At 40.8% G+C, this 24,640-nt stretch overlaps 3 protein-coding genes across 9 annotated transcripts in view; 2 read left to right on the top strand and 1 right to left on the bottom strand.

Moving 5' to 3' along the window:
- LOC105448469 (E3 ubiquitin-protein ligase CBL-B) overlaps positions 1-5,464 on the top strand; it is a 30,338-nt gene extending 24,874 nt beyond the window's left edge. The window contains exons 6-8 of one of the 2 annotated variants that reach the window (XM_011687035.1): positions 3,941-4,205; positions 4,803-4,876; positions 4,964-5,464. In XM_011687035.1, the coding sequence (XP_011685337.1) occupies positions 3,941-4,205; positions 4,803-4,876; positions 4,964-5,464 (840 nt within the window). Of the gene's footprint in view, positions 1-3,940; positions 4,206-4,802 lie in introns of both variants that reach the window. The other variant, XM_011687034.1, reaches the window with a different exon arrangement.
- A 1,445-nt stretch (positions 5,465-6,909) lies between these two features.
- LOC105448466 (peroxisome assembly factor 2) lies at positions 6,910-14,857 on the bottom strand. 2 transcript variants are annotated; one of them, XM_011687024.1, is made up of 7 exons: positions 14,769-14,857; positions 13,035-13,557; positions 11,380-11,832; positions 11,012-11,241; positions 10,523-10,928; positions 9,995-10,294; positions 6,910-9,842 (listed from the first exon to the last, which is right to left on the bottom strand). In XM_011687024.1, the coding sequence occupies exons 2-7, from the start codon at positions 13,492-13,494 to the stop codon at positions 9,226-9,228; spliced, it is 2,466 nt and encodes an 821-aa protein (XP_011685326.1). In that variant the 5' UTR covers positions 13,495-13,557; positions 14,769-14,857; the 3' UTR covers positions 6,910-9,225. The 2 variants fall into 2 exon arrangements, with proteins under 2 accessions (XP_011685326.1, XP_011685327.1); XM_011687025.1 differs by lacking the exon at positions 14,769-14,857 and adding an exon at positions 14,546-14,662.
- LOC105448467 lies at positions 14,363-24,245 on the top strand. 5 transcript variants are annotated; one of them, XR_974248.1, is made up of 16 exons: positions 14,798-14,888; positions 15,926-16,129; positions 16,609-16,813; positions 16,908-17,104; positions 17,208-17,442; positions 17,537-17,693; positions 17,778-18,003; positions 18,146-18,902; positions 19,093-20,144; positions 20,222-20,397; positions 20,592-21,011; positions 21,131-21,306; positions 21,418-21,665; positions 22,255-22,518; positions 22,634-22,868; positions 23,081-24,245. XR_974248.1 is itself a non-coding variant. In XM_011687030.1 (15 exons), the coding sequence occupies exons 2-15, from the start codon at positions 15,990-15,992 to the stop codon at positions 22,806-22,808; spliced, it is 4,428 nt and encodes a 1,475-aa protein (XP_011685332.1). In that variant the 5' UTR covers positions 14,363-14,439; positions 15,926-15,989; the 3' UTR covers positions 22,809-24,245. The 5 variants fall into 5 exon arrangements, 4 of the variants coding, with proteins under 4 accessions (XP_011685332.1, XP_011685329.1, XP_011685330.1 ...); XM_011687030.1 differs by lacking the exon at positions 14,798-14,888 and adding an exon at positions 14,363-14,439 and having other exon boundaries at positions 22,634-24,245; XM_011687027.1 differs by having other exon boundaries at positions 22,634-24,245.
- The last annotated feature ends 395 nt before the right edge of the window (positions 24,246-24,640 follow it).

Raw genomic sequence — 24,640 nt, 5'->3', positions numbered from 1 at the left:
CCCCCCCCTTCCCTCTCGCAGAGAGTATGCCTCATTCTCGAGAATGCCTCATACATTTCACACGAGACCTCTCGCGGTTTATCTGTACGGTCGAGTACACGTGTCACACGTCACTTCGTACGCCCGTCGACACGACCGTACGCTGTACCTCGTGGCAGGTACGCGGTTAGTAATTTTAGGCATTTAAACATTATCAGTGAAGCTACTTGCATCGATCTACTTCCGGGACCAAGAGGGGACCAAATTGCAAGGATGTGGCTATACGGTTCTATAGAGTTCGTTGGTCTTTCCCGTTTCTTTTTTTTTTATGTTTGCAAGATTATCGAACGAGCCGACGAAATCGGATCGTTCGATCGTTAGCTGATCGGTTAGCCGATCTTGGCCTATTGCGCATTTTTTCACAACTAACACGTCTTGAAATCATCTATATCGCACTATTACAAATTTCATCAATTTACACGGGGGGAGCTCCTCAGGTAAGGCTCGCTTTTCCTGCACCTCTCATTGGAAGCTATTATAAGCCAGGCGGCTTATTGTATGGCCCATTTTTCGCTGTCATTTACGACTGTACCGCATACCGCAATCATAGCTTCCGAACGATTTTACCTAACGTATGATTAGCCAATAGAAATTTGATATGGAATTATCAGGATTTATTATATATATGTATACGCTTGTGTCATGCGTTAATCTACCGGCGGAGATAAATGTATTAGGCAACATCGTTTCACGTTCAGCTAGACAAAGTGGGGTCCATTACATTTACTTACGTCGCAAAAGTTCTTCAGTTCACAAAAGTTCATAATGCATGTGCATATGCGTATTTCAAAAGTGCTCTTTCTTTAAGTATGTGCATATACAGACAAATCCTGTGCCTGTGACAAATCTTTGTGTATATTATTTATGCATATAAGTTTATATGGTTTATAAATAATTACATTATATAAATCAATATAGACGAAGCACAAAAACAGCTTTCAACAAATTGAAATGGATTTCGCGAGCAAAAATTAGGATTTCGCGCTGCTGAAATTTCATTTGTAATTTTCATCTGCCCGATAGATTGCAAGACGGATAAGCACGATATTTAGATAGCATTTTTCCGTTTCGAACATTGGAAATTATTAAGGGAAATCGATATTACTTGCAGACTGCTGAAAAATTTTACACAATTTAAAGTACACTGTCAATTAATGATACTGTCGTCAACAGTTAACAGTTTACAATCTACTTTGAATTGCATATCAAATCGTTTACATTATTTATCTCATTTATTACTCAACAATCAAAATCTATTTAAACGTTCGCTATCGCACTATGTATACATCAAGCTGCAATAATGATTATTTTATCAAGAACAAAACAGCTTTATGACTCATATACCGTAATTGAGAAGGAAAAGATGTGCAGTGTGTTAAGCCTTTTAAATATAGCTTTAAGCGTTCACGAGATAGGGACAGGAGAAAAAGTAATGTGCGATGATCGAGCAAAGTAGCATACACTGAACAAGCGGAACTCGAAAGGACCGTTCACCATCGTTATATATATATCCCGTTAGAATGTATTGTGTACCTGCTGGCGGTAGGCACGAATGTGTAATGTCATGTTAACATCATCATCACTTACGGAAACGGTTTCGTTTCCAGCGTTATTATATATTATTTCCTTACGTTAAAATATTAATTTATTATTTATTCCGTATACCAGTACCATACCGAAAGAGGGGAAAAAAAATTAGAGAGGAGTTTCAGACGATTTCTCGATATACCAGTCAGTTCGCGCGCTGAATCTCGAATATTACACGATACGTTTTTTTAATGCAAGACACCCCTGTAGAGTTTTTTGTAACGCATATAATGCATGCAACTGAGGCCTATTGCGGTGTTAAGCAAGAAATCGATTTGTGGATGCTCTGGCACAATTATCGGCGGATTGTCAATTTAGACACTCGTTAATTAAGCTTCACCCGGCTACTTCACGATCGCTATTACGATCACGTAGAGCGCGCTCGCGCTTTAGCTATTAGCGATTCGGTGAGAAGCGCTCTCGCTACTACTGCTCTTAATTGCGGAGCCTTCCTGTATGTGCGCCGCGTCGAGATCGGACCAATTCTCGTTAAACGTTAAACTTTAGCGTACGATAGCCGAGTAGCGTTTACTATTGACATTGTAAAATACTAGGGACTTGAGAATAATTTTTTTTTATAATAAAATTGTATTGCCATTTTACTTCGAGTTACTTCTGCACTCCGTGTGTATGCGCCAACGCAACATATATCCCTTACGCTGAATTCTCTAGTTCCTAACATTGCGACGATCTCTTTCTCTCTTCCTCTCTCTCTCTCTCTCTCTCTCTCTCTCTCTCTCCCGCGCAGGTTTCGCTCCACAACCACGGCAAACGCGGGGTGAAAGAGAGCCCTCACGGGAACGAGAACGATGACTTTATTATAATAATCGTTCGCATGATCGTTTACTTTTATTTCATAATGTTATCCACACACTGGGGTCACATTGCTCTACTACCCGCTGCATGATCCAAACTAATCGGTAATGTACATTGTCTGAACGGGGGAAGGCAGCCGGCACGGCACGGCACGGCGATCGCGCAGTCACAGGTAAGTGACAACGGTGCATTATGACCGTCTCTGCTTCTACCGCTTTGTAATTAAACGCTCATATATATTTTTTTTTTGTTCGTGACGTTACTCGCATTTGACTCGCGACGAAGTCGCGACCGGAGTGGAAGAGGAGATCGCACGGCGACGGCACACTCGACGGCGTTTTCGCATCGCTCGTGACGAAAGAACTCTTCCGCTCACGCGATGATGACGAATAACGCCACGGGGGAAACCATGCCATTTGTCGTTGAAGTACGAAATGATTCTTTTTGCGATTCAGATTGTTTCAATGATATATTATTTACACGAGACCGTGCTGATTGTCGCACATCGAATCGCGCAACAACGTAAGAGATCTCCTTTTCTTCCCTTTTCTTCGTAGACCATCGCAGCAGTAACTTACACAACTTCTCTCTTTTTTTGCAAGTGGATTATTTTCCTTGTAAAAAGAATCAACGATTCGAACGCCCAACATTTTGCGAAAGTTCAAAGTATAAATAGTTGACTGACCGCTACAGCTTCGAGGCAGCAGACGATTCATCGCTTTATTTGCTTCGAGGAATCCTTCAGGAAGATTTAACCACCAGGAGGTCACACCTCGGGGAGAATAATCGCGCACGTTCCCTTGGAAGTGAAATAGGTGGTATAATTATCATTTCTCCATCGCGGTATCTCCATACGATCATAATCATCATGCTTGTTCTTTCTCTCACAATTTTCCACATAATATATCTTCTCTTAATGTTTAGAGTGAAATATCTAATCTAACGTTGCTGGAAGAGTTAAAGCTTCGTATGCAAGATGATTTTACAATTGACAATATAGAGGTAATACTAGAAATCGCTACAAAAAGAGATTAAATCAATACGTATGGAAGTAATTTATAAGCATTCACAGCAATCTCTCGTTGTCGATCACTTAGATTTGAGAATCTCATTTGTAAAATCTTTTATTTTTATTCTTGATACGAAAGTCAGTTCCATCTTACCGGCAATCTTATCGTATTTGTATTATGTGATATGTAAGATAAAGCATGTAACTTTCTGATTATTTATATTTGATAGTGGAATGATCGAAATTCTCTGTCTTGTCTTAGATAATTTAATTCAGTAACCCGTAAGATAATTATGGTGTATTATTAAATTTTTTTGTATATACTTTATAATAATTTTTATATAACTTTGAATCATTCCATTTATAATAGAGGTAATTAGGATTGTCAAGTTACTTAATTCAGCCTTATGTATAAAAGTAAGTACTTTCTCAGCCGTATAACGGAATTCAATTTTAACCAATCTTTTTTTCCTATTGCCAATGTTTTAGGATATAATGGAGGATATATTTCTGTGCAACGGCAACTGCGGCATATGTCACGACTCAGACGAGGAGGATGATTCTAGTCCCACGAATTCGTCGGTGCCGCCGAGTCCGCCTTTACCGCCTAGGAGACCTTCGCCCTCGCCCACACCGACCAATTATCTCAGGAATGGACGTCATCTGACAGTACCGAAGGAAAATGCTCCGCCGCCGCCGTCAGCGGTCACAGTGATATTGAACTATACTGACAACACTCAGCAAAATAATAAAGGTACGGAGGATAATTTTTAACGTATTTGTGCGTATCGCATAATGCAACGGATCATAAAAATACATACATACAGATATAAGCGATGTATTCATCTCAAGTAATATTATTGTGATAAAATTCCGTTTTTTTTATTTTTTACAAAATCAAAGTACCTTTCTTAACGAACGAAAGCTTTGCTAAATGATCACTTCAATTTATAATATAATATTCAATATTAACATTATATCCTGATTTTTTTTTTAGAAAGTAATAATGTAAACTATTATGGCAATATGTCCGTTTTTGTTTTTTGAGAATTGTATACGGAGAGAATTTCCTTTTAAAATTTACCCTGAAAATCATGTTAATCGTGGGACAACATAGTATTTCGATAAATTTTACTATGCATTACAATAAATTTGTTGTAGTATATATTAAAAAAAATAATAACAATCACATAAAATTCGTCGAAATACTATGTTGTCCTACGGTTAACATGATTTTTAGGATAAATTTTAAAATAAAATTCATAGAGATAAGTACAGTATTGCAGTTTGTTGCAATATACGCACAAATCGCACAACATGTTCGGAAAGTAAAAACGTTCGGTGCTTGCAGTTAACACGGAGGCGAGATACGACATGCTGCACCGCGCATCCTCGCCGATACTGCCCGTGCCGCCGATACCGTCCGTGCCGCCGATTCCGCCCGCGCCGACGGTAGTCACGAGGGTTCATCCGCGGCGGTCCCACGGGAATCACGCGGGCGGCACGCCGCAGCGGCAACCGCAGCCACCGCCGACGTTGCCGGAGAAGGCGTGTCGCACCACCGCGGCCAGTTCGACGACGGGTCAGACCCCCGGCGGGGGTCCGAGCGCCAATGTGCCGCCGGTACCGCCGCCCTTGACGGCGCCACGGCCGCCGAAGGCTAGCAAGGAGGGTGGCACCCGTCAGGATCATCATTACGAGAACACGATCGTGATCTGCGGCACGAATCAGCACGTCGTGAAGAACATCAACCTGGAGGGCGCGAACAGGGCGCGCCTCACGGCGCTGATGAGGGCGCGGGATGACCCGGGCGGCGGTGGCGGTGGCAGCGGCGGACCGGTGACCGGCAAGCCGGAGTCGGCGGCGTACGAGAATGTCAATGTCGAGCATATCACGAGGCTGACGGCGCTCGGTTTCGCCCAGGACGCCGTGATCAGGGCGCTCGGCATCACCAGGAACGATCTCGAGATGGCGTGCGACATATTGCACGAATTCGCCACGAAGTCCTCCTGACCAGGTACAAATAAACGGCATCAGTCGCAACGAATGTCTTGGCGAATACGAAGCGCTATGAACGGCATACGTTCAAGCCGTGAAGAGTGAGTTTCTCAGAGAAGTACTTTTCCCTTTCGGGTTCTCCAGAGTATCGTAACTCGGTTTACGCTGAACACAGCAGCCCTACTTCGCTTGGGTGATGCGAATAGCCCGAAATAAATTCGTTTCTATCGGTGTCGTCTCTCGCGCTTCGTGTGTCATCACGCATCTAAATTATCAGATTGTTGATTACATGATCGAAAAACGATTACAGTTTAAGAGAATACATTTTGATTGATCTGATCGCAGGGCTGAACACCGAGGTCTGACCGGCCTTACCTGCCAGACGGTACTTTTGACAGGGAACACGCGCGAACTCCTGCAAGGAGTCCTCTCACCTCTGATGCGTTCGCAGATACACCGCGCGTTTTCATCGAGCGTCTCCTCACGTTAGTGCGATGTCGGCGGCGTACCGTGTTACGTGTCAAACCGAGCGGGAGAGAAAACACAACGCTCGCGAGCGGGCGGTGAGCGTTGAAAAAGTCACCGGGAGAACCGGACCGGAGTAATTCCGACGAGGGGAGCATCCTCTGAAGCATCCTCGAGAGCACTGTTTTCATGGATCTTTACGCGTTTATCTTCCGAGGGCAGGCCTTTAACCGGAGGTACCAGACGTTCTCGGTTTCCCGACGCGCAGGAAGAAAAGACTGTGTTCGCGCCCTCACGTGATTTCGCGCGCGCGTGCGGGCGCGCGAGCGGCGAGATGTAAATAGAGGCCGACGACCGACCAAAGACAAACTTGCGGCTGCCGAAGTATTTTCCTCACGAGAAAACCTACGTGTGTAGCGCATGAGCAGACTAGCGTGTCCCGTTACTTTTCTCCTCATAGTAATCTCTCTCCTGGGCGTAGTTACCACTTCGTTCCTCGATATACTTAAGATAAGAATTAATTGTACATTTTTTGCGCGCAAAGAGAGATTTTCGCTTTCACGTAACGCCCGGGAAGCGCCCCTCGAGAGAGAGAGAGAGAGAGAGAGAGAGAGTCTTCGGTCGCTCGTTTTCCACATTTTGTATTATATAGCGTGTATACCTCACGACACAACGAACGCGCGCGGTCCGACGTCGCGTTGTTCCGGGATCGAAAAAAAAAAAAACGTGTTTTAGAGATTACGCATAATTCAACTTCGAAGGCAATACAATGTTCTATCCGTTTAACCGAGCGTATAACGAGCATATACATACATCATATTTAAGATACAATTCTACATAGAGCATCGGTTCGCTAGATCATTTCGCTATATAAATGTATAATGATAGTACTGACCGAAAGTACGTTAGACGAAAAATGCCTGGCATCTAATTTTGTAATCCCTAAAGTCTATACCGTTCCCTCATCAAATTAAAAAAGTAGTTATATATATATATATATGTATATCGCTATTTAATGTATATTATGTATAATGTCCTCCACACACGTTAGCGCTGCGTGATTGATGCACGCACGCAAGATACCTCGGTGAGGATAAAATCGATAAGATAACAGTTTCAAGTGTATAAAAATTGTTAATTCGCATTCGTGATTTCTGATCCTAGCTGAGAGAGAAACTACGCCGAGGCACGTTAGCCTTAGAGAGTAATGCGCACAAGACTTGCGACCTCCTAGAATCCGGATCTACGCGGAGCTTTTCATTTTTTCGACTCGCAGACACGCGCTTACGGCAAAAAAAAAAAAAATTACGCGTATCCACCGTATGTGATACTTACATCGGCTCCTCGCCGCGCACTGGGGGTATGTCGATGTATAGGGAGAGGAGAGGAATGAAAGTCGGAATCGAATTTCGAGAACGCGGAGAAGCGACGTTATGTCAAAAGTTCACGAGCTCTCCGACGACCTCGAGATGAAGACGCACCCGCGCGCGACTCGATCGGGGAAGTTACGGATTTAAGATCCTATATACATTGCGGATTATAATGGAGAAAATACTCGAAAAAAAAAAAAGAACAAGTTTCGATAGTGTTCAGGCGACAGTTAATGACGAGGCGTACTTGGCGATGACGAAGTGGAAATTTATTGTAGGTACGCCGTATCGAGATACACCAAGCGTATCGCTTTATGTTAATTTACACCTTTGCGGTAGATGCTCAAGCGTAATGCATAATCGTTTTGTTCCGCGGCAAGGGGCAGATCTGAAATCGGCGAGATAAGAATACGACGGAGTGGAAGAACGACGGTCCTGCCGCGCGGTTTTGCTTGCAAAAACGATTGTTCGTCGTGACGACAGGGAGGCGTGCTTGCGGATCAGTTCTACGGAAACGATGATGCGATCCGTCCCGCGTCGTCTGTTGTGCGCGACGATTGCACGGCGAAACGTTATAATTACTACCTCGCGATTATACCAAAGGTATACGATGTGATCGTCCGAGCGATATGAAGAACGTTATATCAGGTGCGTTGCTCGTTTAAGCGCGTTCAACGATTCTTCTGACGTGATTCGCACACACACAACACACAGATACACACAGCAGACAGATGGACACGTACATACAGACAAGGCGAAGCATCGTGTAGTATAATATATATATTTAGATACGATATTCATGCTCCCGTTGAATTTCTTCCTTATCGCGGAGACAGACGTCTCGTTGGAGCGTCGCGCTGTTACGTAAAAGCGGACACAATTCATCCTGCAAAACTGACGAGTGACGAAATTTACCCGTGCGATCCCACGCGATGTTGAGAACCGATGCACCCGATAGTAATTTTATTCGCTTCCTATTATGCACTTAATCGCATCCAGCCGCAGTATCGCCTCCACCTCTCCCTCCCACTTTCTGAGGAGAATTTTTAGCCTTCATACTTCGGATTCGACGCGGGTGCATCTGGTGGAAATTAGGTGTCATATTTTTCTACATTGTATATTCCGGTCGTTGTGTACTAATGGCATAATGTACCGAGTGTGTGTGCGCGCGCGCGTGAGAAGCGCCCGAGGTACGTGCCGAGATGCCTCGGAAAAAAAACAACGGGATGAAGTTTCCAACACTTTTGCGCTTCTCGTCGCGCGCACGGTTCGAGGATTTGACGGAAATGAATATGCGGAGTAACGTTAATCGACACGACACGCAAATCGAAGATAAGACGTAACGAACGTAGATTGACTCCTTCTTCGTTTTAATTATTCGCTGTAAAAAAAATTGTTTTACATACTTCTCGAAATAAAATAACATGTCGTTTATAACACGCGCGTTATTTCATTCGCGAGATTGTTTTTACAGGCAAATCGCTCAATACATTCTATTCCAATATAAAATGTGTGTTCAGTATGCAACAAGAAGTAAACACTTTGCAACTTGGCACAAAAATAAAATTTATTGTATACACAGTGTAAGTTTGTCATCGCCAACAAACGATATTTGACTTGTTGTTTATTATTTAAAATATCGAACCCCTTGAAAGTAACTTTATATTTTGTACTAATATCTTGGAAAACGATTCCGAGTTACACAACGACAGATAACTCTACCCTCATTATATTTATTTATCTCTTTATCAGTGATTGAAGATATCAAGTCGTAAATAGCATCCGAAAAATAACACGATCCCATGATAACATTATTCTTAATTTATACTTTTTCCTCTTCGACAATCAATGCTTGACTTATTACTCACCGTTTAAAACCTCGAAAAACCGTGAGAGTAAAAAAATACATTTTGTGTTATATCTTGGAAAACGATTCCGGAATTACAACGACGATAACTCTACCCGCATTCTGTTGTATCTTTCTATCTCTTCGTCAGTGACTGAGGGTACCAAGTTGCAAATAGCATCCGACAAATGGCGCAATTCCACGATAACGTTATCCTTAATTACACCCTCCTCTTCGACGGAGTGACTGTTATCGGTTCTCTCAGTTTCCTGATGCTTCGCAAGCACGTCGCGTACGGCGTTGAGCCACGCGTTGGAAGAGACCGAGTACAGGTCCGCGCCGGTGACGTTGTCCGGCAATCGATCCACGACCTGTTCCAACTCCCGCCCGTCTTCACGGAACTCGAATTTACGTGTCTGCGCCTTCAACACGCTGAGCTTGGAGGCGCGGTCGGAGTGGATGCCGACGTAGAGCATCTTGTCGAATCTTCCCGGTCGGAGCAGCGCGGGATCTATGAGGTCGGGCCTGTTCGTGGCCCCTATGATGAATATGCTGCCGGACTCCTCGAGGCCGTCCATCTCAGCGAGTAACTGGGAAACTATGCGGTCCATCACGCCGCCGCTGTCCCCGGCTCTACCCCGATTGGGCGCCAACGAGTCCAGCTCGTCGAAAAAGATGATGCAAGGGGCCGCGGAGCGCGCGCTCTCGAAAACTGCGGGACAACGAAAGTGGCTCGTTACTTTACAATTACTATAATAATAATTTTATTTATTAATTCTAGTAATAATAAATAGAATTATAATAACAATTCGAATAATTCTTTTTTTCATTACAGCTTTCTCGTATTTCCTTTAAGAAACTTACTCTGTCGGACGTTCTCCTCGCTCTGACCGACGTACATATTTAACAGCTCCGGGCCTTTGATCGACAAAAAGCTCATCTGATATTCCGTCGCGACCGCTTTAGCGAGAAGAGTCTTCCCAGTGCCGGGCGGGCCATATAATAGCAATCCGGATTGTCCAAATCCGAAAGCATTCAACAAAGGCAACTGGATTCTGCGAATAATCTCGTGTTTCAATTCCGCCAAACCACCTATGTCCTCCCAGTGGACTTCTGCCACGTGTGGAGCGCCTTTACTGTCGGAGTACATGGACTGCATATATTCTGAAAATACATTTCTGTTATGCTGTTCGCAGCGAGAAGCGAAATGTTGTCACTTCCAACTTTAGCAGGACCAAAATTCTGATCTACATAGAGAAGAGATAAATTAAACATAATTCAAGAAGAGCTCAGAATTTAGCACATTTTTTAACGTTTACATTATCTAAAAGAATAGTTGGGCATTTTTAAGATCTTGCTAAAATCGATTGTGAGATAATTGTAAGCACATACCGTAAGCTCGATCGAAATCTTCTTGTTCCAGATTAAGCGTGCACCTCTTATCGGGCGGTGTCAATTCACACCGAAATTTGACTGCGTGCAGGGACAACGCTAGCAGATCCGCGAATTTAAAATCCGAGCAAAGAGCAGCTACTTTCGACAGGTCAGCGGTAGCCGTTAGATTCCTGGTGGACAGCAGCCAAGATATCAGCTCCGCTCGTTTCTCCTGATCTAAATGCTTCACGCGAATTGTCTCAACGAAAATCCGCTGCAGTTCCGCGGGTAGGTCAGTCTCGTCCGACGAAGCTACGACAATCAGAGGAAATTCGTAGCGCTTGTTGCTCAGCCGAGCGACCGCCGCCGCGAAGTCGGAAATGGCCCTCTCGTCCTTTTGGCCCTCGAGAGTTTTACCGAATGTCTGCGAAAACGCGCCGTTTAACTCGCAAAATCGGAAAATACAGGATGTTATAACTCAACGCGACATTACTCTTTTCAACGTACTTGGATATTATTTATATACAGTAAGCATGGCGTGCATGATTCCGCAGTTTCCAGCATACTGCGCAGCATAAGTTCGGTTTTCATCGATGCAAAAGTCGCCATAACGTCAGTATTGAGGAACAGCAAGCCCATTCTCTTGGCTGCTGTTTCAACTAATTCGGATTTACCGCAACCCTCCGGCCCTTTCACAAGGAATACCGGCTTTACGTTCAATCGAATGTCTTTAAGGCCTAACAAATAAGGAGCGTATGTTAACAATGTGATTATACATATACATATGTACAGAGAGTACTCGAGAATATTATTGTAATCTCCGTAAGTGGAGAAAAGAAATTTATATAGCGTAAGCGGATGCAAAAATTGTTTACCTTTTTTTAAAAACGGCTTAATGCAAGATTCCAGATGTTCCAAGGGTTCCATTAGAGCTGACGGATATCTGTAACTTGGCGCCGCTCTGTCTCGCGGTAGAAACACACCGTCGGGAAACGAGTGAACGCGTTCCCGAGGGAGGTAATCGGTAGTTGATGTTACCTCAAAGAGCGCCGACTCACCACGAACGACGTAACAATTTCCAACGTTGCTGCTCTGCCCGGAGCGATTCACTTTTAGGGCTTTAACTACAATACATATCGCGGAACCGGAGTAAATGTGATCGTGAGCGTGTTCCTTCAAGTCGATCCTAAGTACGTCGTTCACGTGCAAAAATCGGGGATGTAGGAAGTAATTTTGTAACGTCTCGTTCAGCATTATGTATTTGTGGCTGCCCATTACGGATACTCTCGCCTCGCTTGCAAACTCGATCACGTTGTTTTTCAATGGTACTAAAAACAGATCGTAATTTAATCGTTAATTCGACTCACGAGCGCTCGACGATTCATCGCTGATTGATTACGACGTGAGAATCGTAGAAAAATGTAGTTATTAACAAACAGGTCTGTTTAATTATTATAGCTAAACGAGCGTACATCCTTTGTACTCAAAGTGAAATAAATATAGGTATATTGCTGTACGGAGAGAATTTTATTTTAAAATTACCCTGAAAATCATGTTAATCATAAGACAACATAGCATTTCGACAAATTTTGTGATTTTCACTATTTTTTAAAATATGTACTACAAAAAATTTATTGTAGTGCACAATAAAAAAACAGAGAAAATCACATAAAATTTGCCAAAGTGCTATGTTGTTCCACGATTAACATGATTTTCAGGGTAAAAGGAAATTCTCTCCGTGATTATAGTTATACAAATATAGAGTGATATACATATATTTGAAATTTAGTGAAAATGAGAAAGAAAATTTTAGTACAAAAATGCAGTAATAAAAAAAACAAATCTGGCGTTAATTGCCGAATTCCTTCGTTTCTACGATATAAAATTTGCATTATTAAGACAATTTTACTATTAATTTATATTTCATTATTAAGGTAAATTTTACTAAAACTATAGCATGCGTAACGTAAACTATAGCTTTTTAGTAAAATTTTCTTCGAAAGCAACGTTTTCGAATGGAACCCTTAATCCACATCTCAATAAAATATTACATAATATATTTAAATTATTTAAAATTATCCTGCAAAGTATATTTATTATTTTAAACTATTATTTTATTAATTATATTTACAGAATTAAAAATGTAATTTTTTATGCATTTTTATTCAGTTTGGTAGCGTCAAAGGTGCGTAAAAAAATGCGAATAGTAATTTAAAATTTAAATTAGAAATAAAAATTCGAATGATCGAATATAAGGGCTACATTCAAGGCAGTTAGTAGTAAAATTCATCAAAGCGGAGCCGAAACGTTCGTTGGATTTTGAATTAAAGACAATTTTATACTAGATTATCGTTGATATGGATTTTAAATTAAAGACAATTTTATATTAGAAAAATCGCGCGATACTAACTGCGTTGAAATCCTTTAATAATTTGAATTTTTAATTTATGTAAGAAGGTCTTAATTATATTATTTTTCTTTCTTTTAAATTAGGAAGGTTTCTGGTGAGTTAAAAATATATTATACTTACGTATGAAACATGAACTGTCCAATTGTTCGCACCGAAGTGCGTTTCGCAGATTGTGCTCCATTGTTTCAGATATTAGGACGGTGTTCTCGTCGACATCCGGCACGAATAGAATCAGTAATTTATATTTCATCATTGACACCGTCGAGCATACATTGAACCAGGCAGCGGAACTTGACGATTTCTCCGGGAACTGTATGTTCGCGATTGCACAAGATTCACAATCGACGTATTCGTTCTGCGTTACTTCGAGATCCTCCGCCATACGTCTTAAAGCCGCGTCCGACAATGTGACCCATTTGAGATTTTGCGTGAACAATTTTTGATATCTACGATGCAGATACTCCAGAAAAATGGAGCTCAGCACGTAATGCGGATTTTTCCGCATCGACGTATTCGTTATTCCCCTTACGAGTCTTTTATAATACAAAAGCGCCGAGAGCATCTCACGCGCTTTATACATGGTTTGTAATTTATACACAGGAATTGTGCAAACTGTCTAGATTTATTGGCAAACGTATCGGTCCTGAAGTTAGAAAAAAACAGACGACTATATAACTATTTTTTTCCAACAATTGTCATTGTTAGAATTATGCTAATGTTAAATGAAAATGTATAATATGTATTATATTTATTATTTTTTTAATTATTGCCATACGCGTGTAAGATTTCTTAGAATTTTTTATTATTTTACTTGTTTTTATATCTTTATTATCTTATCTTAGTTTTCTCTCAGTGTCAAAGACACGTTAGATTTATCAAATAAAAATCGATCAATCCTTGCTAAAAAAAAGCAATTGTTAACATTTTTTCACTTTTAAACTTTCTTTTCGAAAGTTTTTATCTTTTTAATCAAGAATATTCCCGTAATCGAAATAATTTCTCGATGGCAATTAATGAATGCAATAATTCGAATTTTAAATAGTTCTTCCAATTCGGGCGTCTTTCGAAATTTAAAGTTCTTCGAATTTGGGCGATTTTTAAATTTTAAAGTTCCTTCGAATAATTCGAATCCGAAGCAATATATCGTTCGATAAGATGTCAACTTTGCGAGAGTTGTGCGATTCGAGTTACATATATTTATCATTCCTCTATAATGAAACTTTTTTTTAAATCTACCTTTATATTATTATTATTATAATTTTACAATGTATTATAATATAAAGATTATATAAATATAGTGTATATTTTTCTTAAAAAAAAAGTTACGTTGCGCAAGCGTGGCACGCTAAATGCTCATCTTTTCTGTCTCTATTCATCTCCGCTCCCACACCGTCATTGGTACGTTACAAATCATTCAAAATGGCGACCTTTCAAAAAGTCCCATATCCGCCCCGCAGACCGCGATCCTCAAAACCGTCATGTAACGATCGATATTGGAGGTTACGTTTAAACGCGTCGAGAGTAGGTAAGAGAGACAGAGAAAGACAGCGAGCGAGCGAGAGAGAGAGAGAAAAGAGAGTCGAAAGTAGAGATCGAAACCGACGAAAAACCGAAATGGTATGAGAAATTACCGTCGGACTCGGAATTCGCATTGACCCGCGAATGCGGAACGGCGCGTTTCACGTGCGCCGCGGTCGAACGAGCGACCGCCGAAAACGACGTGAAATCGCGAGAGGAATCGCCGAAGCGCGAAATCGCGACCAACCGCAACGATCGCACGTCGGCACGATCCCTGCGTGGTGTCTCGTCCCGTAAGCTCGTCCCGCTTGCTCCGGTTGAGAGTCACTGACGTACCCAATTTCGGCCCCGCCGGTCTCCAACCCGAGTTTACTGTAGGAACAGTAGCGCGCAGGAGACCCATCCTCGGTGGATCATCATGCGAGGGTCCCCCCTCGTCGGACGGCCGTGCTATCGGTAAATTTCGTACGCGCGATCAGCGGCTGCAGCGGTGCGGCGCGCGCGACGACGGTGTTCGTCGATCGTCGCGACCAACTGCTGATCCGGGCTCATCCGGCTCTCGCGCTCACGCTGCCCTGCGAGGAGAGCGCGCAAGCCCGATCCCGCGGCATCGCGACGAGAGACAGTCTCCGCCACTTGCCGGCGCGAGAGACTAGAGTGGCAAGGCGAGGCGAGGCGACGCGCTGGGCCGCCGCGGGGGTAACGCTGGGGTAAAGGACGCGAGGCGCGGCGCGACGGGACGAGACGAGACGAGACGAGACGGGACGGGAGGCGAAGCGTCTCGAGCGCATCGTCGAGAGCCGTCGAGAGTGTACCTATTGTAACCGAGGACAGTTAAAACCGTTGGTGGCGCGCCCTCCCCCGGACCTCCTCCCCACCCCTCTCCGACGTCCCACTGTCGTTTGAGCCGTTAAAGCGCGAACCTAACCTGATCCGTGTAGCCCGATAGCGTCCTTATTGGAGTTTTCGGGGCCAGAGGCTTTCGTTTCGAATTTAAAGGTCCGGGGGGCCACGGATCGCGGCGTGGAGTGTGTTATGCCAAGCTGTGGTGTGCCTGTGGTAAGCGAGAGTGTGCACGCGTCTCCCCGACTCCGCGCGTCGTGCACGGGGAAGCTACAATTTCCCGCGGCCACGGCGTTGTTCCACGGCGGTCTGTCGTTCCATCCCCCCGTGTTACACATGTCGTCGTCGTCGTCGTCGTCGTCGGCCGTCAACATGAGTGTCGTGCGCCGCGCTGCGACTCTCGGCGGGATCGTCGAGCGCGTCCGGCGTGATAATTCTCAGCGTGGAAGTAAATAATAGTCTCGTTGCGCGCCCACCGTCTCCCACGTAATCGCGTATATTTTTTCCTCCCCCTCGGTATTTCCATCGACAGTTCCGTAAAGTGTTTACATTTTTGTACGTGTATAATTGTACGATCAGTCGGGATGCCGCCGAATATACAGCTCTGGTACTGTCTGCGATAATTGCGGAACTTTTTGTTGTTTTGTCAGCGTATAAGGAACTGAGGGACAAACTCTCTGAGCGGCAACTCTAAAGGCATCCCCCCCCGGAGAGATGGATCCCGCGACGGTGATAGCTCTCTGCAAGGAGAACATCCAGCCGTTGAGGTACGGGCGGAATGCCACTCAATTGGGAACCGCACTGAGGGCGCAGGAGGACGCGGATGCACAGCAGCTGTTGCTGCAGGAGAAGCAGTGAGTGTCCCTAAACCTGCAGCTTCAAAGACTGCATACAGCTGTAATTCTATTGTAAATTAATGTCTGAGATGTTTTATAAAACTTCTCGGTTGAAAAGGATTCAGTACCAGTCAAAACATATCGTATTATTGTTCCTCTTAAGAGTAAATAAGTACATTATGTTTACAATATATTTTCATGCATGCTCTTCATATGCACTATTTGACTCTTGTATTCCTTTCTATTGCTTTGCAAGAATCAAGCTTGTTTTTATTGATAAATTAGTTTTATCTAAGTTTACATAATATATCTGTAACATAGACATAGATCTAGAATATCCATGAAAGAACTGCCTATAGCTAATCAACAAGATTGTAAAATTTATTTGACAAGTGTAATATTAGTCTTACACATAAGAAATGTATCTTGTGAAGTAAAAAAATTGTTACATAAAATATGTATAATATATATAAAAAAATAAATATACTTTTACTTAGAATGTACGAGGATGCAATTAAGAATTACGAAGGAGAAGATCCTTTAGAGAATTGGTATGAATACATTCTCTGGGTGGAACAGAGTTACCCGAAAAGTGGACACGAATCCCACATTGGGAGACTCTTGCAGCAGTGTTTAGCGATATTTGAAAAGGATTTGAAGTATCATCAAGATCGTAGATACATACGTTTGTGGATTAATTATGTGAGTAATGTCTTATACAAGTACATTATACAGTTTCCTGATTATATATATATATATATGTATATATAATAATAAGACTTGGTTTTTCTTTTAGATAAGTATGCAAAAGAATCCTTTGGAGCTGTACCAGCTGTTGCACAGTAATGGTATTGGAACTAGAGTAGCGGACATGTACAGGGCCTGGGCTTTCGAATTAGAGCAAATTGAGGACGACAAACGCGCGGATGAAGTTTACTTGATGGGACTATCTGTTCATGCGGAACCATACGAGGAATTAAGCCACGCTCACCAGTACGAGTTGCTGCTTCTCATATAAACGAAATATCTTAAATAGGAATCAATTGATTTGCTAGTTATATGTGACGAAACTTACGGTGTCTCATTCTTTTCACAGAAACTTTCAATTTGCCGTGGCGCGCAAGACACTCGGACGTATCGAGGAAAGAAACGCCGTTTCCTTATACGAACAACGTCAGGCTTTCAGTTCACTGAGAGCGATAAGAGCTGGTAAAAGAATCGGCAGCGTACGGACGGGTCATCGCGTGCGCGATTACTGTCCCGGAACTGTGCCCCAAATCTCGTCTTCTATGCAGAACACAAAGCCCAATTCTAAAATACAAATATATCAAGTAAGTTTACTTTTAGTTGTCTGTAAATAACAGCTGCAGTGCCAACAACGTAATTGTTTTAAAAATAATAAAATATCAATTTGTATAACTTTAGGATGACATACCTGGAGAAATGAAGGGTTCAAGTATATTAGATCACGTACCTATAGAAGATACGGTACATAAGGAAAACACCATCAAGCCTGGACCATGGAACAGCGGAAGCAAGAGAGGTCCATTAATAGCTCCTACTGTAAAAGCGGGCTTTAAGAGTAAGAAGAAAGCTGAGATACGTCAGGTTAAAACGGCAAATTATTCTAGGAAAGCAATGAAGAAATTCCTTTATTTACTTTTAGTTCACGAAGATCGGAACGACGACATGGAGAAAATTAAATTGTTCCCAAATCACGTACCTTTTTTTGACGGTAGTAAATGTCACGACTGTTTAAGAGTGCCGGTATATGTAGCGGAGCCAATAGATCCAAATATTGTACAAAAACCACATTATCCCAAAGAGTTAGTTTATGCCGATAATGCCGACCGTAGTATGGAAGAAATTAGAGCGCAGCTCTATTTGGAAAGGTACCATTCTTTTGTTTAAAAATTAAGAAAATTATTTGGTTTATGTATGTCCTGTAAAAATATCACTTTCATGTTCTATCTATTATTATTGCATATGATAATTATACAATATGATCTTACAATACACAATATTTTTACGCAGAAGAGCGCAGTTTCTGGAAAACAAACATGAAATGTCGATGGTTTGTTTACGTGGAACCGATGGAGAATCTCAGTCCCAGCTCAATAATTACGAAAACATGTATCATCTACAAGAGATAGAAGAGCAGAAGCTCAATCAGCAAAGAAGAGAAGCCGAGATTAGTAGGCAGAGACTCCAAGCCGAGCAACAAGAGCTGCAAAGGCAGCAGTACGAGGTCGAGAGTCAGGTTTTGGAGACTCAACGGCAGGAAGCCGAGCAAAGAGAATTGGAAAGATTAGAGAACGAGAGAATTGAAGCTGAGAGACTCGAGGCGCAACGAATGGAAGCGGAATTGAATACGCAACGGAAGCTACAGTCGACGAACTTTATGCACCAGCATCACACCACGTCGTTGGCCGTTGAAACTGAGGAACACTTGCTCGGGCAGAGCCTTACTGTAAACACGAAGGAAGCTATTTCGGTCGTTCAAGGTTTGTGGCAATCCCCGGATGCGAATTCGCGCTTTCGTAGCCCACCTGTCGCATCCAGAATGGTAGATTCGAGGAACAAATTGCCGTTTGACATACACATGGATAGCTCTATGACTCAACATGCGATGTCCAGTAATAAGCATCATCAGGGATACAATTTGCAGGTTTATAATGATCAAGAGAATCATCAAAGTTATCATACGCAGCATCATAGTTACTCTGGTCAGGATCAGCACGTTGCATATGGGAATCACAATTTGCAAAACAGTTATCATTATCAGATGCAGGTATAGAAAGAACTTACAAAACATTCATGTTCTTCTGTTTTTGTATCAAATATATCGTATATATGTATTAGTACATCTGCGCTGCTTGTACATACATTTAGATCTAACGAGAGTTAGATCTGCAGTAATAAAAATAAAATATATATTTTCGAAGAAAGAACCTAAAATCGTGTGAACTTTTTGATTGCAGCAACATGATCATCAAGTACAGCAGCCGCATCATCGGCAGCACCATCCCCAACATCAGCACCATCAGCAGTTGATGTCACCGCATCAGCAAATGCACGCTGTGCATCATCAGCCTCTTTCTCATCCACAGCATCTACAATCGCCTCACAGCCAAATGCCGCATCATCAGCCACACATTCATCAGTCTCCGCACGGCCATCATCACCAGTCCCCGCACGGTCATCATCATCAGTCCCCGCACAATCATCACCATCAGTCTCCGCACAATCATCACCAGTCGCCACACAATCATCATCAGTCGCCACACAATCATCATCAGTCGCCGCACAATCATCATCAGTCGCCGCAAAATCATCATCAGTCGCCGCACAATCATCATCAGTCGCCGCAAAATCATCATCAGTCGCCGCACAATCATCATCAGTCGCCGCACAATCATCACCAGTCGCCGCACAATCATCACCAGTCGCCACACAATCATCATCAGTCTCCGCACAATCAACATATTTTACATTCTCAGCAACCGCAACACGTGCATCAACATATGCAACATATGCAGCATCCCGTTTACGGTAACATGTTACCCAACGATATCGGCTATCAGCAATACCCGACGTCAATGGAGGCCCCTATGCTACAGCAGAATGTAGAACCGCAGAAACAGTTACATTTCTCTCCTTACACCGATCCTGACATTGAGACGAGCAAACCGTACAGAATGCCGCCCGAGTTACCCTACATCAAATCGCCCGGGATGAATCGCAAAGATATCAAATATCTCGAAAGCGCGGAAGACAAAGAGAACGCTATCGTTGTGGATTACAATGGTCCACTAGAAGAAAATATGATACCCAAACCGGACGAGAATAATCTTTATATTGACGAAAGCTTGGGTATAACTCCTCTCTCGGCTGTTAACGAGACGTGCTTCACAGAAGCCTTTAATGCACCGTTAACGAGCTCCACGCCAATGACCAATAATTTCAAGCCATCAACCGTACAGCCGTACAAAATAAAAGATGACTTTTCAAATCAGAATATTGTATCTCAACCGTATGTATTTGTTAACTTTTAATTTATCGAAAATTATGTTGAAACATTTAATTTAAGTTTTATTTATTTATCTGCAGAATTCCAGAGGCTCCTAATGCCGAAGGTGATGATAAATTAAGCGTGATATTAGAATCTACACGAGAATATGTATCAAGCAGTTCAGGGAGCAGTAATTATACTAAAACAACTGGATTGACCTTTGCATTAACGAGAGAAGATATGATCCCTTTTAAAGAACAACCCGTGGATACAAGTATGTATTAAACATTTTTATCAGTAATGAGTATAACATATTTTTATTTATTGCAGTCGCGTATATTTTGATATAATTTTTGAAACTTACTTGTTTTGAGTTATTATTAAATAAATGATTAAATATTTTGCACAAACTTTTCATTTTATTGAAAAATATTGATGATGTTTTAACTTTACAATTTTACATAAAAGTTGTAGAAGAGGAGTCAAACGAATCTCTGTTGTCCGTGAATCAACCTTACGAACAAAAGCAGTACGCGCAAATCCAAGCTGTGCACGCTCAAAGTCCGCGTACGGTACAACGGCATGTCGATCAAATCACATCCGAGATACAGAATAATTGCGATCTCAGAAAGTCCATAAATTTAAAACTCAATGAGGAGGACAATTCAAAAAAAGTTGACATCATGGAGTGCGAGGAGCACGAACCTATGGAACAAGTGGAGGAAGAGTGTTTCGAGTTGCCGTCGAGAGATATAAATCCATTCGATAAGAACTTGATAGCTGGCCTATTGAAAAAGATAAAGTTTCCACAACCCCATCATGCAGATGGATACAAAAGAATAGATATCAATCTAAATAAGCTTGTGCCTTCTACCACGCTTACGCTTGGTCAGTATTCAATTTGTATTCGGATTCAGATTTATTGCCGTATTTATTGCCATTGTGAGATGTATTTTTGCAAGCTTTTATCTTTCGTTACTAATCTGTTTGCGCTTGTGATTGTGCAGATACCGAAGCGTATGATTTGGAAAAGTGCCTTGGGAAAGGAATGTATGGAACAGTTTTTAAAGCATCCAATTTGCAAACAGGCGAGACTGTTGCCCTTAAAATACAAAGGCCTGCTTGGGTTTGGGAATATTATATCACACGAGAGATAAGAACACGTCTTACAAATCCACACATGGTACAGTATAACATCAATATAATGTATCTCTCCATCTCGAGTCATTATTTAAATTTATGTATCATCAGCAAATCGGTCCTTCTTCTATAACATTGTAATATTCTTTTCCAGTTACGCGGTTTTATGGATGTGACGATGGCATATGTGACGAACAATGGAAGTATACTAGTTTCAGAATACTCTAAATTCGGAACATTATTAGAAGTGACGAATCAGATAAAAATTGCCACTGGCAAGCCTCTGATGGAAACTTTAACTATTTTCTTTACAATTGAAATGATTCAAATCATAGAGTACTTACATAAATGCCAAATAATACACGGGGACATAAAGCCAGATAATTTCTTATTAATGCGACCGTTAGTATTACTTCTTTTTCTAGTGACTTTTTTTTTTAGATAAACAACACAGTTATTGATTATCTAATATATGTACTGCGATATGTAATTATTTTTTATGTTAATTTTATACAAGATAGAAAATGGTTGAAAACATTTTTATTAACAACTATTTCCGAAAATTTGTCAATTTTACTTTTCTTAAAGAAAAGTATTTTCTTTAAGATTTAATAATATAAATCATCATACAAGACAAAAAGATTACCTCAAATTTGCAAATAAAAGGATTTTCATACAATATTAATTAACAATACTTATTATATATACATATATATGTATATATAATATATATATATATATAAATATGTATATATATACATATTTATATATATTATTATATATATACATATTTATATATATAATTATATATGTATATATATAATTATATATACATATTAATTAACAATACTTATTATATAACTTAACAATACAAATCATTCTAATGATAAAAAGATCACCTCAAATTTGCTAATAATCGATAATTGCGTAGTTTATCCTTTTCATATTATTACTATCACATCCTTATAATCGCTTTATAAATCCTCAACAGACCTACGGAAGATGTAAGGCCAACTATACAGCTGATAGATTTCGGATGTAGCATAGACATGAAACTATTGCCAGAAAATACAACGTTTACGCAAGTTATAAAAACGGAAGATTTCACTTGTATCGAGATGCAAACTGGAAGACCATGGACATATCAGACTGATTTATATTGTCTAGCGGCGACCAGTCATTGTTTACTGTTTGGCAATTACATGAGAGTATCTAACGTGAGCGGCCGTTGGTTTATTTCCTCGAAATTACCAAGGTATATACGAGTAATAAGCACACAATGAATCCCGAAGAGTCGTATTTATTGCAGGAATAATTTTACTGTGCATTAAAATTACCTTAACTTTTTTAAAATAACCTTTTTTTTACAGGTACGCTAAGAAAGCTGCTTGGGAACAATTTTTCACGGAGCTGTTAAATATTGAGTCGTGTGAGAAAATGCCCGATCTGGCGAAATTGAGGAATATGATGGAGGAGACACTGGCGATAATGCCAGAGGTGCATGCGAAATTTCGGACTTTAGTCAACATCCTCAACAAACGATAACGCTTGCTGTATCCGATGATATGTCCCAATGTGTGCACATATTTAGCAAAGAACCAACGTGTAATAAGGAACTTTAATGTTATTGTGCTATTTATTATAAAGAAGTTAATACTACAGTGAGATAAAGTATATGTATCTACACAGTTATAATACATGAGAATGCACTTTACGGCCTGCTTCGTGGAGGCTTTATCGATATTCGTTGCTTGCACATAATCAACATTATTAGGACCATTGTGCAACGAGTCTAACCCCTCCAAAAATTGTTTCAGAAACTTACAGAGAGATATGCGGAAGATTTATACACGGTAGAGATTTTGGAAATGTACTTGTTATCTCTCAAACAGCGTATTGCGCTCGCTACGCAAGTTACGTACGAATGGTGTTGTATGATATAATGATTAAAACAGGAAAAGCCACAGAAAAATTTGAATCTGTAAAAAATGAATAGTACAATATGCGTGTGATACAGTATAGATCCAATTTGCAAGATGGTATGCAGAAGTGCATGCATAATACTGAGTACTTGAGTACCTTGTATAGATAATTAATGTATATGTAAACATTGTATATTTAAAATAGATCTTGACCTTAAGCCGTTTGATTCCTGTTGTCAAAGGGTCATCTTGCTTTCCAATATTCTTCGAAATGTACGAAAAAAATATACCGTGTCAATGATGTTAACCGATTATTTTAAACATTCTTCCCAAATACACCATTACTCATGCAGAGCAGTATAATTTTATTGCAAAAAAACGAAAAAAAAAAAACGGCGGCCACACACATGACCAACGTGTATTATGTAAGCGATGCAGGTTTTAATTTTGATATGTGCAGGCTTATTTTCGAGTGTCCACTAAACAGGCCTTTTTATGTAGTATACGTTTAAGTTAAGACTTCCTAAAATATATGCGTATGTGTATGACACAATCGACGGAAGCGTTGGAGGTTGCGTTTCGATCTTAGATTTTATAAAGATACGCAAGAACTTTTGGTTGTCTCTTCGAATATTAATATTAAATTTAAATAATTTATTAATATTAATATTAAATTGTATATATACATACACACCGGGACCAGTGTATGTGTACGTTTAAATAAACCGTAATCGACAACCTATCGTTCTTGTTTAAAAATTTATGAGAATATGCCTTATTTTAACGGTGTAATTTAACGAACAAGAATGATGTTCAGATAAGAGCCCGCGTACAAAGCTTTAAGATTAAAAAACAGTTGAGACATTGTAAGATACATTTATTAAAATCGATAACACCAAGATACAGATGTATATATATTTCGATTTACCTTTGATTGCTAAAAAAAAAAAAAATCTTGTTACAAGGTATTGCGCTCGCTACGCAAGTTACGAAGGAATGGTGTTGTATATAATGATATGTATGATAGTGAAATATTCAGTCAACGTTAATTTTGAGCATGTATACGATTTTTATTTGCATATCCATTTATCTGCATATATCCGTAGATACATATATGAGACCTACAATTTTAACGCCGGGTTCCCAACGGCCCGTTAAAAGAGATTTTTTTCTGGGCAAAGTTACTCTTTGTTTTGTCTTTGCCTTCCGATGGGTGGTGATCGCTTATTTAAGTATAACTCTAAATCGATTAAAACCGATTTAGAGTTATACTATTGTTCTGGATGGATTTGAACCTGGGCCTTCAGCACAGAAAGCCGACGCGCAGCTCTCGCGCCATTATCACCATAAAATTATTATTATTATTATTATATATTTGTCGTGTAATTAGAATTGCTTGGAAAACAGTTAATTTTTATAAGCTTACATTTTACTTACATCAAAACTTAATTTTTT

Source organism: Wasmannia auropunctata, unplaced genomic scaffold, assembly GCF_000956235.1.
Source record: "Wasmannia auropunctata unplaced genomic scaffold, wasmannia.A_1.0 LD336085.1, whole genome shotgun sequence".
Taxonomy (NCBI): Eukaryota; Metazoa; Arthropoda; class Insecta; order Hymenoptera; family Formicidae; genus Wasmannia; species Wasmannia auropunctata.
The sequence above is the reverse complement of the archived record's forward strand: the minus strand, read 5'-3'. Positions and strand labels throughout refer to the sequence as shown.